The sequence below is a fragment of the Dryobates pubescens genome, chromosome 7 (assembly GCF_014839835.1).
Source record: "Dryobates pubescens isolate bDryPub1 chromosome 7, bDryPub1.pri, whole genome shotgun sequence".
In the NCBI taxonomy this organism is placed as follows: domain Eukaryota; kingdom Metazoa; phylum Chordata; class Aves; order Piciformes; family Picidae; genus Dryobates; species Dryobates pubescens.
The window spans coordinates 6,812,507-6,829,137 of NC_071618.1; the positions used below are offsets into that span (position 1 = coordinate 6,812,507).

The window sequence follows — 16,631 nt, forward strand, 5'->3', positions numbered from 1 at the left end:
CCCATTCCTGGCTTTTTCCTGGTAAGCTCTGGCAAGTGCAGCCAGACTCTGTGTATTCTTGAGATGTTTTCCCAGCTTTGCCTATCCATTCACTGCATGCCTGAGTATTATACATTCTAAGGTGAGAAGGGGATATTCTTTCTAACAAACTGAATTGTATTTCATACCCATTGTAAACTAGACTACATCACTCATCTGCACAGCTGGACAAGACACAGTCTTTGAGGTGCAGCAGTGCTAAGCTAACTTTGTGTCAAACCTCCGTGTGAGGTTTGGGAGTAAGGGGGAACTCACTCTGTAGCCAGGGTGTTTGGTATCATAGAACGGCTTAGACTGGAAAGGATCTTAGATTACTCCAACCTCCCTGCCATGGTCAGGGATGCCTCTTAACTAGACTCAGCTGCTCAAGGCCTCATCCAACCTGCCCATAAACACCCCCAGGGAGGAGGCATCCACAACCTCCCTGGGCAGCCTATTCCAGAGTTCCACATCCCTCATACTAAAGAATTTCCTCCTAAGACCCAGTCTAAACCTGCTCTCCCTCATCTTAAAACCATTCCCTCTTGTCCTGTGGCTAGACACCCTCATGAATGTGGTTGCTTTTGTTTATTCTTCTGTTTGTTTCTTTAGTCACTGTGTTCAGATTGAGCCTTTGACAAATCTCTTATGCTACACTATCCTTTTTTAAAAGTTTTAATGTTTGTTTATCTACAAAACAGACCACTTCCCTTGTAAAGATACTGGGGTCTATTAGAACCTGTTCACTAGTAGCATAATCCCAGCAATCTCATGAGATGATCATAGAACTTGTAAAGATTCATGTTCTTGACTGTCTGACTGAACATTTCCTGGTGATTCTGGACGCATCATGACTGTTACCATTTGTGACTGGATGTTCTACAGTAGCTTAGCAGTTTCTCTCTGCCTTCTCACATCTGCCTTTTCCTCTCCTTTAATTTTTTATTATTTAATTAGATCCTTTAAGTTGATGTGTTGCTTAAGGAGCGGGTGGGAAGTTCTCAGCTAATTCACATATAAGACAGATAGCGGTAAGGGGGAATAATTTTCTGTTGTGTGGGTTGTTGTTTTTTGTTTTTTTTGTTTTGGTTGTTGGTTTTATTGTAGTTTTTAAAAAAATCAGATGTGCACATTAAAGAAAAATATGTAAAGTGGGAAAAAATTTGTTCCTAATAAAGAAATCCTTGCGTGCATCAATGTCAGCTGTTGACATTTGGTAGTGAGATTTGTTCTGCTGGTTTGAAATACGGCAATTGTACTTGCCTGCACAAAGAGGGTGGTGATAGAATATGTGAAAAGCAGAGCTGATGCCACGGGGGTGACTTGGGAGTCACAAAAGGCAATCATTACCAAGTCAAACCATTTAACGTGGGAGTGTAATGTACTTGTTAAGTGGCAGACCTCATTATGAGGTTACTACAAACTTTCCTATGTTAGTTTTTGGTGAGACAGCTGGAATGCATTTTCTTTCTTCAAGTAATACAAAAGTGCTCAATCATGGGATTTATGGTGTAAACAATTGGTTGTGCTTGCTCTCTGCAGGGAGGGAAGGCAGTGTGATAAAAGTAAGTATCATTTTTAGGCAAGAATTACTGATCTCCTGCCAGCTGTCAGTGCTCTTATACCCAGGTATTATCATAACCAGTAAATTTTCTGGCTGAGTTGCTGCAGCAATGCGTTTTGCACATTTTCTGAGAGATTGTATACATCCCCTGGAAGCCCTTCTGCAAGGCTTTTTGGGACATTGCAGACTGAGCTGTGGCTGCTATGTACTGCAGATGAGGGGGCAGGGGTGCTCCTGCTGCCAGCAGTGCCGCCCTATGATGAGCTGAGCAGGGCCTGGCAGCTGCCAGAGACAAAGCACAGCATGAGCTGGTGAGAGAGCATCATGCAGGGCTTGAGCGCTTGCCTAGAGCAGGTCGATGGCCGTAGCTCTGGTGACTGTCCCAAAGTGAAGCTGGTATGCTGTGCCTGATACTGGCCAAAGGGAGAAGGATTTACCCTCAGCTGAATGACAGCCTTTAGTCTCCTGACTTCATGGTTGACTCAACTTTGAGACTTGGGATGCTGCTACTAGTGCTGGGGTGTTGTCAGTTTCTCCTTTCTCTGCTCTATTTTTTATCACTTGCTTCCAGGTACTTCATTCTCTTCTGCTTAATGTTCAATGTCATCCCTACCTCTGAGTGCTGTGTAATATATATGTCTGAGTGATACAACTAGAAATCTGTTCCTCTGGTTTATGCCCTCCCTCATTACTCCCTTTTTTCCTCTGTTTGTTGTGGGTTTTAGTTTGTTGAGGAAAGATTATTCATTTTTATCTGACTCCTTTTATAAATAAAGCATGTAGCCACACGTTTCATTTCAAGTATGGATTTGTGTTTATTCAGCATCACCTTCTGTGAAGGACAAGCCCAAACCTTTGGAGGTCACAGTCCAGACTCCAATACAGTTTTGGAGCTTTAATATGGACTTTGATGTAGACAGGATCAAGCTTTTCGTTTCAGTTGGACCTAGAGCAGTGGACCTTGGATCCTTGGAGAACTTTATAGGGGTTGTGAGAAAATAGTAACTTTACTGTTTAACTTGCATCATGAAAACTTTCAGAATGAAAAAAAACTCTAAGAAAACTTTCAGATGGAAAAACAAAGCATAACATGTAAAAGCACCATCAGTGTGTGTGTCTTTTGGCCTTTTGAGCAAAAGCTGCAAACTTGTTTTCAAAACTTCAGCCCAAATTTCTGCCTAGGTATTTTCTCTGGTGTTGCTCTCTTCTAATGCATTGCATAATGATCATTCCTATCATTGAAAATACAAACAGGCCTCGGGAAAAACCTTCTGATATAGTTATTTTTGTGTAATCCAACTGGATGAAGTGCTGTGTGTGAACTGAGGACAGCAGAGAGCACATTCACCTTCTGTTTGTTTTGCAGTTCCAACACACTCCTCATTTTGTCTTATTTTCAATGTTTAGTTTAGTACTGTTCTGAGGGCAGTATGGTTAGCAAAAATAATAGCTTACCTGCAGTGTTAAATGTCAGAATTGAAGGTTAAGCAATCAAAAGCAGATTTGTATTTAGCTTTAACCCTGCAGCTGCTTGTATTCCTGTCCCATTTCAGTGCTGTCCAACGGCTTTTCAGCAAAGACTCGACAGGCTGGCAGTGTGCAATGAGCCATCCTGTGCTCGAATCCAAGCCACAAAGCTGGCTGCCCTTATGCACTTATTGCTAAGTGTAGGGAAACCCTTAGCTACAGGAATTGCCCACCTGAATATCCCCAAGCACACTGACAAGTGGTAGCTAGCTTTTCTTTGCAACAAAAGGAGATAATTAGAGCAGTTCACTAACTAACAAAGTGCTTCCCCTTTTGGTTTGTAGGTGATGGTGGTGCACCAGGAATTAAGCTCTAATTGAGCTTTGTATATAAGGAACTGAAGCGGAAACTGCCAGAGGGCAGCATGAAATGTAATTTCCTAAACTGGAATTTGTTAAGAGCTTTCATTGGGCTTAACCCCTTCTCCTATGGAAGTTTCCACTGGTTTACTTTGTTTATCATAGAACAGTTTGGGTTGAAGGGGACCTTTAAAGGTCATCTAGTCCAAGCCTCTGCAGTGGTCAAGGACATATTTCTCTAGATCAGGTTGCTCAGAGCCCCAGCCAGCCTGACCTTGACTGTTTCCAGGAATAGGACATACACCACCTGTGCCAGTGTTTTACAACCCTGATCATAAAAAAAAGTCTAAATCTACCCTCTTTTAGTTTAAAACCATTACCCCTTTCCTGTCACAAGAGCCCCTGATAAAAAGACTGTCCCCATCTTTCTTAAAGACTCTCTACTGCAATAAGGACTCCCTTTTCTCCAGGCTGAACAACCCCAACTCCTTAATCCTTTCTTCATAGGAGAGTTGTTGCAGCTCTCTGACCATTTTTGTGGCCTTCCTATGGACCTCCTGCAACATGTTCATGTCCTCCTTGTGCTGAGGCCATATTTACATGAATGATGGGGCTCAGGCTAATTTTTTTAAATGTCTATGTAATTGCTTTCTATACAGTCAAAATTTTAGAAGGCCCTGAATTTTGGTGGCCATGCAAGTTGCAGGATTTCTTCATAGAGGAAGCACATGGGCATTGCTGCAGCTGGTTTTACCCCGTTCCTGTTTGCTCTGTGGCTGTCCATGATCTGTGCTAGGAGCTGGGAAATGGTCTGTGGCAGTTCTTTGTCATGTTCCCTACCTACCCCAGTACATTAGGGCAATGGTGAGTGCCACAGCGAGCAGAGGTGCTGAGTGAATTTGAAATAGAGAGCCAGTAAAGCTAAGCCAGTTGGGCTGTGGCTGCCGGGACCTGTAGGTTTATGTTCCCACCCACTGAGTGGACTTTACACCCTGCCAATGCCTAAAAATGCCTGTTTGAGACTGGCCTGTGTGTCTCCTTGGAACACAGTCAGGAGGTGTAAATGGCACTTTAAACAGGCGAGCTTCAAACAAGTAAATTCATGTCCTGTAGGGTACAGCACAGAGCAACACACCAGGTGTAGAGTGTTTTAGCACTATGAACCAGACTGTAATGGAGTCTGCAGGAGAAGAAAGTTTGATAGTCTGTGAATAATCTTTCAGCTATCAAACTCACTTCATTACTGAAAGACTGCAATACAAAGGGAGTGTCCAGGTATAAACCTGCTCAGCCCTGTCCTCCTTTATGTTACAGACATAAAGCAAGGTGCTCATGACCTGGCCTCCGAGCAGGGAGAGGGAAGAACAAGTCTTAACAGTGACTGAAATAGATACTTGGTTCATGGATGGAGGCAGCATCTGAGTGTCTCAGGGAACAGAGCTGTATGGATTGAGTGGATGGGTGGGGTATCTCTTACAGAGTGGGAAGGCAGAGTTCTGTTTTGAAGATTAGTATCAGTCAGGGTTGGAAGGGACCGCAAGGATCATCTAGCTCCAACCCCCCTGCCATGGGCAGGGACAGATTGTGAAGTAATGGAGGTGTGCTCCTTTCTTCTCTGCAGGAAGAAAGCTGTTGTCTTGTGCTATGGCCACAGAATACCCCATTGGTAGCAGGACCCAGGTCCCAAGGCAGCAGAATTCATGCTGTTATTCAGTAGCCTGCTGCATGTCAGCTTTATGCTTCACCTCCTCCTCTCCCTCTGCAGAGCTGGCTGCTTTAGAGCGCATCTCTCTGCAGCTTGGTCATAACAAAGATGATGATTGATTTACTTATTTATTAATGTAGTGGTGATAGAATCTTCCTAGAAGTAGCTCTTCAGAGTCATGGAGGTAAAACTTGCAGAGACCTTCTGAGAGAAAAAATATTGCCTGTTACTCGTTTGTATTACTCCCTCGAAGATGGTGTCACCTGTTGCTCTTTTTTCAAGGGTCAATATTTAAGAAACTGTGGCTTGAAGGCTTCTGCTTTATCTGTCATTGGTCCAACAAAAACATCTGTCATTTCAGCTTTTCCTTTCACATGCAGTTGCAGTAGGGAGTTTCTCATTAATAACTTGTTACTGCATTTTCATTTTGCATAGAGCACCCTACAGGTGTCATGTAGTCAACCCACCCTCATTATTGTGTAGCTGATTTGAAGTAACTGGACTGTCTTCAACATTAGGCCAACCCCAGATTGCTCTCTAGAGTACAGATTTACATATCAAGGTGGAATGTAATTTAAAAGACAGACAGTGAGGCTTGGGTGCAGGAAAGAAATATTTCTCCATCTTGAGGATTTCACTGGTGGTGTCTGTCCTTTAGTTGAGACTGCAGGTGTTGATATATTTTTATACTGAATTATTCTGTTGACAATTTTACCTTTCCAGATCTCTGTTGAAGAGCTTGAAAGAAGTTTGATTATTAAGGTCAACAGAGATGCAGTTATGAAAATCGCAGTCTCAGGGGATCTGTTTACTCTAGAGAAAGGACTGTATCAGCTGAATTTGACAGTAGGAGGCATTCCTTTCAAAACAAAGGACCTCATTTTGCCGGTAAGTACAGCAGGATGCTTCATGTTTTGCATTCCTGAAGGGCTTGATTTCATCTTCTCTTGGGGTAATGTAGGTCCTTTCTGAGAGCAGTTCAACGTGCCCTGAAACAGGTGGAATTACCACCTTCTGGATACAGGTTTCTCATCATTGACTGTAGAGGGAACATAAGCCAGTAGCAGAGGTGGGACTCCTGATTTTCTTTTAATTGCTTTGTTTGGGTGAAATATATCCCACTCTTGGCCTGCAGAATTAGGGCATTGCAACAGTGGAACACATGACAAAGTTAACAGGGGTCATGCTGGCTTGGAGACCATGAGTGGCCCTATGGGGTCAGTGGAAACACCACCATGTGAGGATACCATTGTGCCTACTAGGTCCAAAAACAAGTTGGGGGGACTTTTTGTAACCAATTTGTACTTCATGTATATTGTATCACAGGTTTTCTGCTTCTGCTTGCTGTTTTGTTTTAGTAAGACCCAAGGTAAAACAGCAGCTTATTTTTCTTAATGTCTTTTGAATTCAAGTAGGTAGGGCTCATGAGTAAAAGTTAAGATGCTCTTTGGGTGAGATTGGATGATTGGGTGTTTCTCAGATAGCTGCTGCTTAAGCTGTTTTGAATGTCCACCACACACAGAGTTGGCACCTTGAAACTCAAGTTGACACCTATTTCTGAATGAGGTGACAAGCTTTTGGCTCTGTGACTGTCAGTGCAGCAGCTGAGGAAGGCTCCTGTTCCCTATAAGAAGTCATCCAGGGCCACTGCTTGCCTGAGACATTAAGCCTGGGGTGTGGTCTGAATGTAGGATTGAGAGCCAAAAACTCCTGAGGTTTTTATCCTGGCTCAGACAATTCTCTGCTTCAGTTAATTGGGGGTAATGGTGCTGATTTAGATGCTTTGCAAGGAGCTTCCTCTTTGCATACTGACATTTTAATGCTGACATTTGGTACAGGATAATGTAACTAGAAGCTGGAAGGACCAGATGTGTACAGATGGTGTGCCAGTCTTGTGGTTCAGGCACCCCTCCTTTAAGCCAGAACCCAGCAGCTTATACCATGATCAGGTCCAACATCTTGTGTGTCATGAAGGTTGTTTGCAGTGACACAAAGGGTTGGGGTTTTTAACTGCAAGTGAGCCTGCAGCATTTGCAAGGCAAGTCCAGTGAGTCAAAGAGCTTTGGCTACAGAGCTTTAGAAGTAAATTGTACTAGTGATGTGTACTGTGTAGAGCAGCTAACAGGATCAATACAACCAAATCAACACCTGCACCAGCCAGTGCCTTTTTGTCCTGTGGAGACAAGCTGAGCTCAGGGGAGTTTGCTGGGCAATGATGACCACTTACTTGTTTGGGGGTTGCTGGACCGGGTTTGTCACTGATGGTTCTGCATGTGTAAAACACATCAAAACTATTTCTCCTATTTAGCATCATAATATAATTTAGTATCCCACTGCACCCAAAATCATCAGTTATTTTTCACTGCACAGCAGTTAGAGGTATGAGATACTGCTCTGCCCTCCTAGGTAAACCCACGGCTGGATGGTTGCATGAGGGCATGGAACTGGTTGAATGGAGAGGACACCACTATCCAAGAGACCATAAAGATGAATGAAAAGATGCAGTGCTTTGCTGTAGCAGGACGAGGGTCATTCTATCCTGGACGAGGTTTTGCTGTGTTCAATCTTACATATAGTAAGTAATTGTATTTTTTTATTTCTGGTGTGTTGTTCTGCCACACTTGGTTAATAAACACTTTAATAAGTATGCAGGACTGATGGGTCATCAATGCAGAAGAGACTGTATGATGTAGAGGAGAACTAAACTTGTGCTTTGTAGTGAAGGAGGGCCTCTGTGTGATGGTTAGAGCCAGTACAAATATGCCCAGCACACATTAGGTTCTCAGTGTGTAGCTCCAGTAATCCATTTCACAACCAGGCTGGTTCCAGCTCCTCCTCAGCAGTGGGGGCTTCACATCTCTGTCAACAGCATAAGTGATTCCAGCCCTATCCACTGCTTTCTGATAAACAGGGAATGCTTCAAGCCACAGTGCTATATCTTGGGTTTATGAGGGGCAGAAAATCAATGTTGTCTGTATCAAAATGTCCAATCTTGGATTCACTTTTAATCATTGGGTGGCATTAGCTATGCTTGGGACTAAGTTACATTAAGCATATCCCTGATGCAAGCTGAATGAAATTGGCCTAGATACAAGTTTCAAACCAAACTCGGCCATATTAATGTAGCACTCAGAAAGGCACCTTTTCTTTGTTCTAGATTATCCTGTCTGTTTATATGTGCAATCAGCTCTCAGCATTGTTAAACCATGAAAATGCCAACCATCTATTTTAGTTTGGTGAGAAAGTCCTCCTCTGCACAAGCCCTCTGTACATCAGTTATGTAGGTTTCTGCTGTGCCATTTGAATCAGGGAGTACCAAGTGTTTGTTGTCTTCTTTACCACATGGATACCAAAATTTCACAGTAGAGACAAGGCAGTATCTGAAGTGCAGATGACAGCACTCAGCAGAGAGGAGGCCTAGGCACCTGCATGTCTGTCTTTTTTTTTTCTCTAGAAGCAATAATGAGGTTTTTTTTCCTGTGTAAAGGTAAGCTTTATGAAGAACTTCTTTATTGTTTTTCAATATGTAGTGAACCAGCAAAGCTAATAATCCTGTGAAGGGAGGTTGAAGAGGCAGGATTGAAACCTTTCTTTGTAGCCAGCATCATCTTTTAATTACAAGGGCACTGGGGCAGTAAGAAAGATGTGAGAGAGTTTTAATTCAGAGGTCAGCAACTTAGACAAAGCGTGTCATGCTGAGAGGATGGTGATCAGGAAATGATTAAGTAGGTGATCCATGTATTTTGCTTATGTCCTTTTTCTGTTTAACACAGACTTTCATGGAAATGTTTCCTGTATGCCAGATTTTTACTTAGATTCCTTAATGATCTTTGGACAGGCAAGAACTACTGAAAAATTGGGTGCCCTATCTTGCAGTAGTTCTTTGGATCTGTTGGATTGACAGTCATGGGAATTTGACTATCTCTTTGTCATGAGAAAGCTTAACCTTGTCCTTTGACACTATGAAAGGCAGCAGAATGCAGAATGTAACAAGAGGAAACTGATGCCATTTTCTTCTCTGATTTTATGTTCAGGTGCATTGGACTTTTTATTTTATATAAAAGAAATCTGGCAGTCCCTCCATATGCTCATCCATCTGTCCTCTTCTCCAGGCAGAAATTGCAGAGCCTACTCTTTTGACTTGTTAGTGCTATGCTTGTCATGCTGCACATTTCTCTTCTTTTCTGCAGTGCAACTTTCTTCTGGAAATGAAACCAAGACAAGCTGGGAAATCGAAGTAAATGCTGCAATTCAACCAGCAACAGATACTGGTGTGCTGTTTGCTCTAGTTACAGGAGAAGCATCTGTCCCGTTGTCACTATCACTGGTTGACTATCACTCCACAAAGAAACTGAAACAACAGGTAGGGACTTACATATTTTTCCAGAGGTTTGTGGCTACTTCCTGGGAATTGAAAGTAATTGTGGAAAAACAGTTGTCAAGTTTGCAGCCTGCCTGCTTATTTGGCTCCACCAGTTTAGAACATGGAGGCTCTGCAGAGGGACCTCGACAGGCTGGACAGATGGGCAGAGTCCAACAGCATGAGATTGAACACATCCAAGTGCCGGGTTCTGCACATTGGCCACAACAACCCCGTGCAGTGCTACAGGCTGGGGTCAGAGTGGCTGGAGAGCAGCCAGGCTGAGAGGGACCTGGGGGTGCTGGTTGATGGTAGACTGAACATGAGCCTGCAGTGTGCCCAGGCAGCTAAAAGGACCAATGGCATCCTGGCCTGCATCAGGAACAGTGTGGCCAGCAGGAGCAGGGAGGTCATTCTGCCCCTGTACACTGCACTGGTTAGGCCGCACCTCGAGTCCTGTGTCCAGTTCTGGGCCCCTCAGTTTAGGAAGGAGGTTGACTTGCTGGAATGAGTCCAGAGAAGGGCAACAAAGTTGGTGAGGGGTTTGGAACACAAGCCCTACGAGGAGAGGCTGAGGGAGCTGGGGTTGCTTAGCCTGGAGAAGAGGAGACTCAGGGGTGACCTTATTACTCTCTACAGCTACCTGAAGGGAGGTTGTAGACAAATGGATGTTGGTCTCTTCTCCCAGGCGGCCAGTACCAGAACAAGAGGACACAGTCTCAGGCTGCGCCAGGGGAGGTTCAGGCTGGATGTTAGGAAAAAGTTCTATACAGAGAGAGTGATTGCCCATTGGAATGGGCTGCCTGGGGAGGTGGTGGAGTCGCCATCATTGGAGGTTTTCAGGAGAAGACTTGACGGGGTGCTTGGTGCCATGGGTTAGTTGTTTGGGTGGTGTTGGATTGGTTGATGGGTTGGACGCGATGATCTTGAAGGTCTCTTCCAACCTGGTTTATTCTATGTATTCTATTCTATGTATGTATTGAGGTTCTTGGTTGACATCAAAGTTCTGCTTCTTAAGGATATGTGTAAGGTGCTACTAAGGAGCTATATGCAAGGCAAAAGATGGAACTATTCTCTTGAATGCAGCTGTATTTTGTTATCTGCTTGTGGCACAGAAGGTGTTTAATACTACAAGCAAATAATTTCAATTCTCTGGAGCACATCAGTAAAAGTGACAGGCTTTAGGTATCACTCCAGGTGCTGGGAAAGGCCACTTATGATGGAGCACCAAAGCTACTGGTTTAATGGTGTTCATAGCAAAGGGATAGATTCTGGCACTTCATCAGTGTACATAAGGAATGAGTTCACTAAAACCCGTGAGCCAGTTTTTCATTTATAGTACAGCATCTCTCGTCTGTTTGGTTCCAGTGCAATATAACCACCTCTGTAAGCCACACTAAGAATTATTATTTCAGGCAATTAGAATAGAATAGAATTAATCATGTTGGAAAAGACAGTATCACAGTATAACTAAGGTTGGAAGAGACCTCGAGGATCATTGAGTCCAACCTGTCACCACAGACCTCATGACTAGACCATGGCACCAAGTGCCACGTCCAATCTCCCCTTGAACACGTCCAGGGACGGTGACTCCACCACTTCCCTGGGCAGCACATTCCAATGGCAAATCACTCTTTCTGTGAAGAACTTCTTCCTAACATCCAGCCTAAACCTCCCCTGGTGCAGCTTGAGACTGTGTCCCCTTGTTCTGGTGCTGGTTGCCTGGGAGAAGAGACCAACCCCTTCCTGGCCACAACCACCTTTCAGGTAGTTGTGGAGGGCAATGAGGTCACCCCTGATCCTTCTCTTCTTCAGGCTAAACAATCCCAGCTCCCTCAGCCTCTCCTCATAGGGCTTGTGCTCAAGGCCTCTCCCCAGCCTTGTTGCCCTTCTCTGGACACGTTCAAGTGTCTCAATGTCCTTCTTGAACTGAGGGGCCCAGAACTGGAGACAGTACTCAAGGTGTGGCCTAATCAATGCAGAGTACAGAGGCACAATGACTTCCCTGCTCCTGCTGGCCACACTATTCCTAATGCAGGCCAGGATGCCATTGGCCTTCTTGGCCACCTGGGCACACTGCTGGCTCATGTTTAGGCGGCTGTCAATCAGTACCCCCAGGTCCCTCTCTGTTTGGGAGCTCTCCAGCCACTCTGACCCCATCCTGTAGCTCTGCAATTGTCGTCCAACCTATCACCCAACACCATCTAATCAACTAAACCATGTCACCACGTGCCTCATCTAGTCTCTTCTTAAACACCTCCAGTGATGGTGACTCCACCACCTCCCTGGGCAGCACATTCCAATGGCCAATCACTCTTTCTGTGAAGAACTTCCTAACATCCAGCCTAAACCTCCCCTCGCTCTCTGAGAAGACAACGGTTATGACTAACAATTAGCCCTACTGGTTCATTGATTTGTCTTCTATGCAAATGAGCCCAGAATACAATCAGCAGTAGTAATAAGGCTATTTCTCTGGCTGGTTATCTGCAAAATCTTTATAAACAAGGCCACAATGGGGTAATTCTGGGCTTGGTTAAGTCTATTTCTGCTGACCATCTATTTTTTTTTCTTTTTCCTGCTGTCCAGTTTGTCATCGTGGCTTTGGAGAGCACAGTTGTGTCCAGATTGGCAATAAATCTCTGTGATAAGAAAGAACACTCTGTGGAGATGCTCCTCAAGAAAGATCAGTTGTCCCTGAGGGTAGATGGAATAGAGGGACAGAGTGAACTAAGCAACTCTGAGTTAGAGGACAGTCTATCCATCCTGGAGAGCTCTTTGCAGTCAGCAGTGAAGACGTATGTGGGAGGACTGCCAGGTGAGCATCCAGTTTTGTAGCATGAACTACAGACTCCCAACTCACCTTGCTGAGCTGGCAGTCAGGAAAACTCTCTCTGTTCATTTGAGATGGGAGCCTCCTGTTTCTGCTTGAGCAGGCTTTGTCTGCAATGTAGGTGTGTGTGATCTTCACAGATGTGAGGGTGTGCTTGACAGGAGCATTTTTTTTTTCCTGAATGATTCTGTCCTTCTGAGGACAGCTGAAGGCAAAAACAGAGGAGGTTTTGGCTGGTCAGCAAAAGGAATGATTTCTCGGAAGGATAGCTGTAAGCAGGGTCAAATCCTTAGGAGCTGAACCACCAGTTCTTGCAGTGCTTCATTAATGTAATGAGCATGTGTGAGAAATCCTTGAAAGGAGTATCAGGGCCTTACATTGATTTGACTGAAGCTTGGGAAGCTCAGTGTGGTGATTCTCCCTGACTGATGTTCTCTTTGAACTGATCACAGTACGGCACATTTAACAGATTTCCCCTCAGCAGAGGGCACTACCAAGGGGCTACCACCATTTACAGTTTTACTGGCTTTCCAGCAACAACAGGGCTTCTCGTGAGAGGTCAGTTTGCTGCTCTGTTCTAAACCTGGAAGGTCAGACTTCCATCTGAATCTTGAATTTCAGCCAAGTTTGGGGATTTGTTTCTTCTGGCTGAACTGGTTTGTCAGTGCCAACTGCTAAGGAATGCAGTTAAAGAAACACTTATGTCTCTGATGCACACCAGTACATCCTATTTTGTTGGCAGCGCCTAAGCAAAATCTTGCCCTAACTTGCCCAAGCAAGACAGGCAGCAGTATTGGCCTCCTGGTAGGTGCTGAGGCAGCCAGTCTGGAACTGAGTGGCTGAGGTGCTGCGTGTGCTAGGACACATGACATGAGTGTTCCCACCATGAGCAAGAGTGTACAAATTCTTTTATGCCAGTGTTGTAAACGGCTTCTAGTCACACCTAAAAGGGGGAGGCCACCCACTCTGAGATGTTCACACCTGACAGGAATGAAACTAAATGACTAAATCCCAAACCACAACATTTTCCAATGTCAGATGGAATTGTCCAAGTTGACCATTGCACAAGCAAGAGAGGTCATCTGCTTGCTTCCAGATAGCTCCCAAATGCACAGAAGATACTTTCACAGCTCAGAAAACAATCCCATTCTGTCAGGGTCCCAAGTCCTCTGTGATTCGCTTAGACTAACTCTGCTGAGTGAAACACAGTTTTTAATTAGCCATAACTAAGTGTGAGACATTATAGCTATGGCTGCGTAGACCCAGCTGGCTTCTGTAGGTTTAGCTGCCCTTCCACATTTGGTCTGTTCAGCTCAGCAGCATGACTTTCTGTCTGTGGTCTGCTTTTGCCATTGAGAGGAACCAGGCACTTGTCATTTGTCAAACGAATAAACATTTCAGCACTTTGGTTGGATTCATCACTCTGGGTTAAATAACTATACCAAACAGCCAGTTCTAAGTAAGTTTGACTCATTCCAACTTTGAGAACATTATGTTCGGTTTGGCTTTTTTCTATTTCCATACTCTGTGGAAAAAACAAAGTTACATTTAATGTCTTTATTCCATTTGCCACAAATAAAGAAAGAATTCTGGGCCAAAATATGTAGTATGTCCCATCCCAAGTACAGCTAATAGTGCAGATGTGGAAGAAATATCATTCAGAATTTCAAAAGATAAGAGAGAACATAGAGGCATCTGCTACCTCTTCTATGGTGTTTTGAGCTCTGGTAAATCCCAAATTATGTAATGTATGTGATACATGGATGTTTTTTCAGGCAATGCATATGCTGAAGGAGCCTTACAGCAAGGCTTCTGAGTCTTTGCAGCAGCATATTTCAGACTGATCCATTTCTAGTCATAACAGAACGCTAAATTATTGACCCAATTTGCAATTGTAAGACAAAAAAAAACCCTATTTGAAATTATTTTATTACTACTGGTTTTGGTAGTATCTTACAAATCCACCCAAAAGCCCACCCTTTCAGTCAGCCCTGTAGCACATGTAACAGTGATGAACATGATTCCTTAGACAAGTGTTCAAGCTGCTAAGCCAACACTTCAGCTTCTTCTGAGTCAAGATTTAGTTCACTTTCATGTGAGGTGGTACAACAGAGATGCCTCCTCCTCTTAAGCAAACTTCACAGAACTTTTGTAAATGGGGAGGAACAGGAAACAGCTAAAATGATTAGTTAGGAAACTACCCAGCAATGATACTTTTCAGCCAGGAAGTTGAAAATGTTTTAGTACCTCTTTGTGACTTACAGCTCCCCCACAGATGTTCTTCCTCTCACTCAGTCCTAAAGCTTATCTGAGCTGTGTTTCATCGTTAACAGCTTCAAATTTGGCCTTGTGTCTCCAGGCACACTTTAAATGGCACACAATCTCAGGTCAACAGGACAACCTATTGTTCAAGTTGTCCTTGCTTCAGTGTACAGATAAGAGGTTTACTTAGCTACCTGCATCATTGTGAAGTTAAATAATTTCAGAGACATTCACTGCTTTCTGTAGCACGACCAGCTTCACTGGGTTGGCTCTGTGCTGTCAATAAACTAATAACATTTGGGGAAGGGTAGAGGACACAGTTTACATAGATTTTCATGTTACTGTGTGGGGTTTTTTTGTTTACTTAAGGTCAGTGTGTACATGATATTACAGTAGTTATTAATAGGATTGGCTAATTTTAGTCTGTTGGATTGCACTAAATGTCTTTTTCCTTGCTATTTTTCTGTTTCTGATTATGTCACTAGTGGATCTCCACTCAACTAATATATTCCAGTGCCTTTTAGGTGAACACCAGCAACCTCCTTGTGCTGATACATAGCATAATTACAGTAAGGATGAGTCCAGCAAGTGGTAGAGGCTGCCTATACAAGGAGCCTTCCTATAATCTTTTGGCAGATATTTTGAAGACAGAGGGGAAGAGCATTAGAGGAAGGTATAAGAACTTTGGTAATGACAAAGTATTGGGGCCACAGATGCAGGATCATGGAAATACTGAGACAGGAAGCAGTGTGAACACAGTGTGCAGCACAGAGTTTCATAAGGACTGGAGGCCTTGCAGAGACACAGAGCAGCTGAGGAAAGGTTCAGGCTGGGAGAAGTGTTGTGTGCGTGGAAGTAAATGGCATTTTCCCCGTGTTTGGGATTGTGCTTTTGCCTTCTGGTAGGAGGAGCAGGGGAGGAGATAGAAGTACTGGAATGGAGAAGAGGAGAGTTTGAATTCATTGAAGTGATAATCATCTGAGCATAGGTAGGGCAGATACTTACTCAAAACCAACCATCCGAGCTGTTTGTCTTCTCTTTCACACAGATGTTCCCGTCACTTCTACTCCAGTCACCGCGTCCTACCACGGCTGCATGACCATCAAGCTGAGCAACAAGGCACTAGACTTAGATGAGGCTCTCTACAAGCACAGTGACATCACCTCACATTCCTGTCCTCCAGTTGAGGCAGGTCAGTAGGTACCACTGCAATGGGAAAGTTTTATACTCAGAACTTTCAATGCCTTTTTTTTTTTTAAAGAGATATAAATTATTCAGTCCTACCGCCCTGCGTGTAGAGTTTCTCTTAAACACTGAAGTTACGTAGGAGCTACTGATCCTTATGTCAGATTGATTATTGAAATACTCCTTTGCTTTGAGGTTTAAAGGTTGTAATATATTTGTAAATAGTTCAGAAGACTAATATTGAAGAAGACGAAAGTACAGAGTATACCAAAAGTGAATGCTGTCTCTAGGCTGCAAGAGACGGTTTTGTCTGTAGTGTGGAAAACCTGGTAATATATGACTGTGGACTGGGAAAAAAAATAAATCTGTATTATTTTTTATTACCAAACACTGCTGCCTGATTTGCAAAATATTAGAGAATAAAATATTTGCATATGAGTTTTTAATTTACCTGTACTGAGTTTATTCTGTTACTTGGAGAGAATACCAACGTGATGCCCAGCCGCAAGAAGGGCCAGAAGGAGGAGCCAGGGAATTAGAGAGCTCTCAGCCTGACCTCAGTGCCAGGCAAGATTATGGAACAGGTCATCTTGAGTGCAATCACACAGCACTTAGAGGATGGCCAAGAGATCAGGCCCAGCCAGCATGGATTTAGGAAGGGCAGGTCCTGCCTGACCAACCTGATCTCCTTCTATGACCAAGTGACCCTTCTGGTGGATGTGGGGAAGGCTGTGGATGTAGTCTACCTGGACTTCAGCAAGGCCTTTGACACCATCCCCCATAGCAAACTCCTGGCCAAGCTGTTAGCTCGTGGCTTGGACAGCAGCACTCTGCGCTTTGTTAGGAACTGGCTGGAGGGCCGAACCCAGAGAGTGGTGGTG

General features: G+C 43.9%; 1 protein-coding gene across 1 annotated transcript in view; it reads left to right on the forward strand.

Moving 5' to 3' along the window:
* GAS6 (growth arrest specific 6) overlaps positions 1-16,185 on the forward strand; it is a 49,580-nt gene extending 33,395 nt beyond the window's left edge. The window contains exons 11-15 of the mRNA XM_054162889.1: positions 5,837-6,001; positions 7,520-7,688; positions 9,304-9,476; positions 12,060-12,288; positions 15,614-16,185. Coding sequence (XP_054018864.1) covers positions 5,837-6,001; positions 7,520-7,688; positions 9,304-9,476; positions 12,060-12,288; positions 15,614-15,765 — 888 coding nt within the window. The 3' untranslated portion in view covers positions 15,766-16,185. The remainder of the gene's footprint in view (positions 1-5,836; positions 6,002-7,519; positions 7,689-9,303; positions 9,477-12,059; positions 12,289-15,613) is intronic.
* Positions 16,186-16,631: the final 446 nt, after the last annotated feature.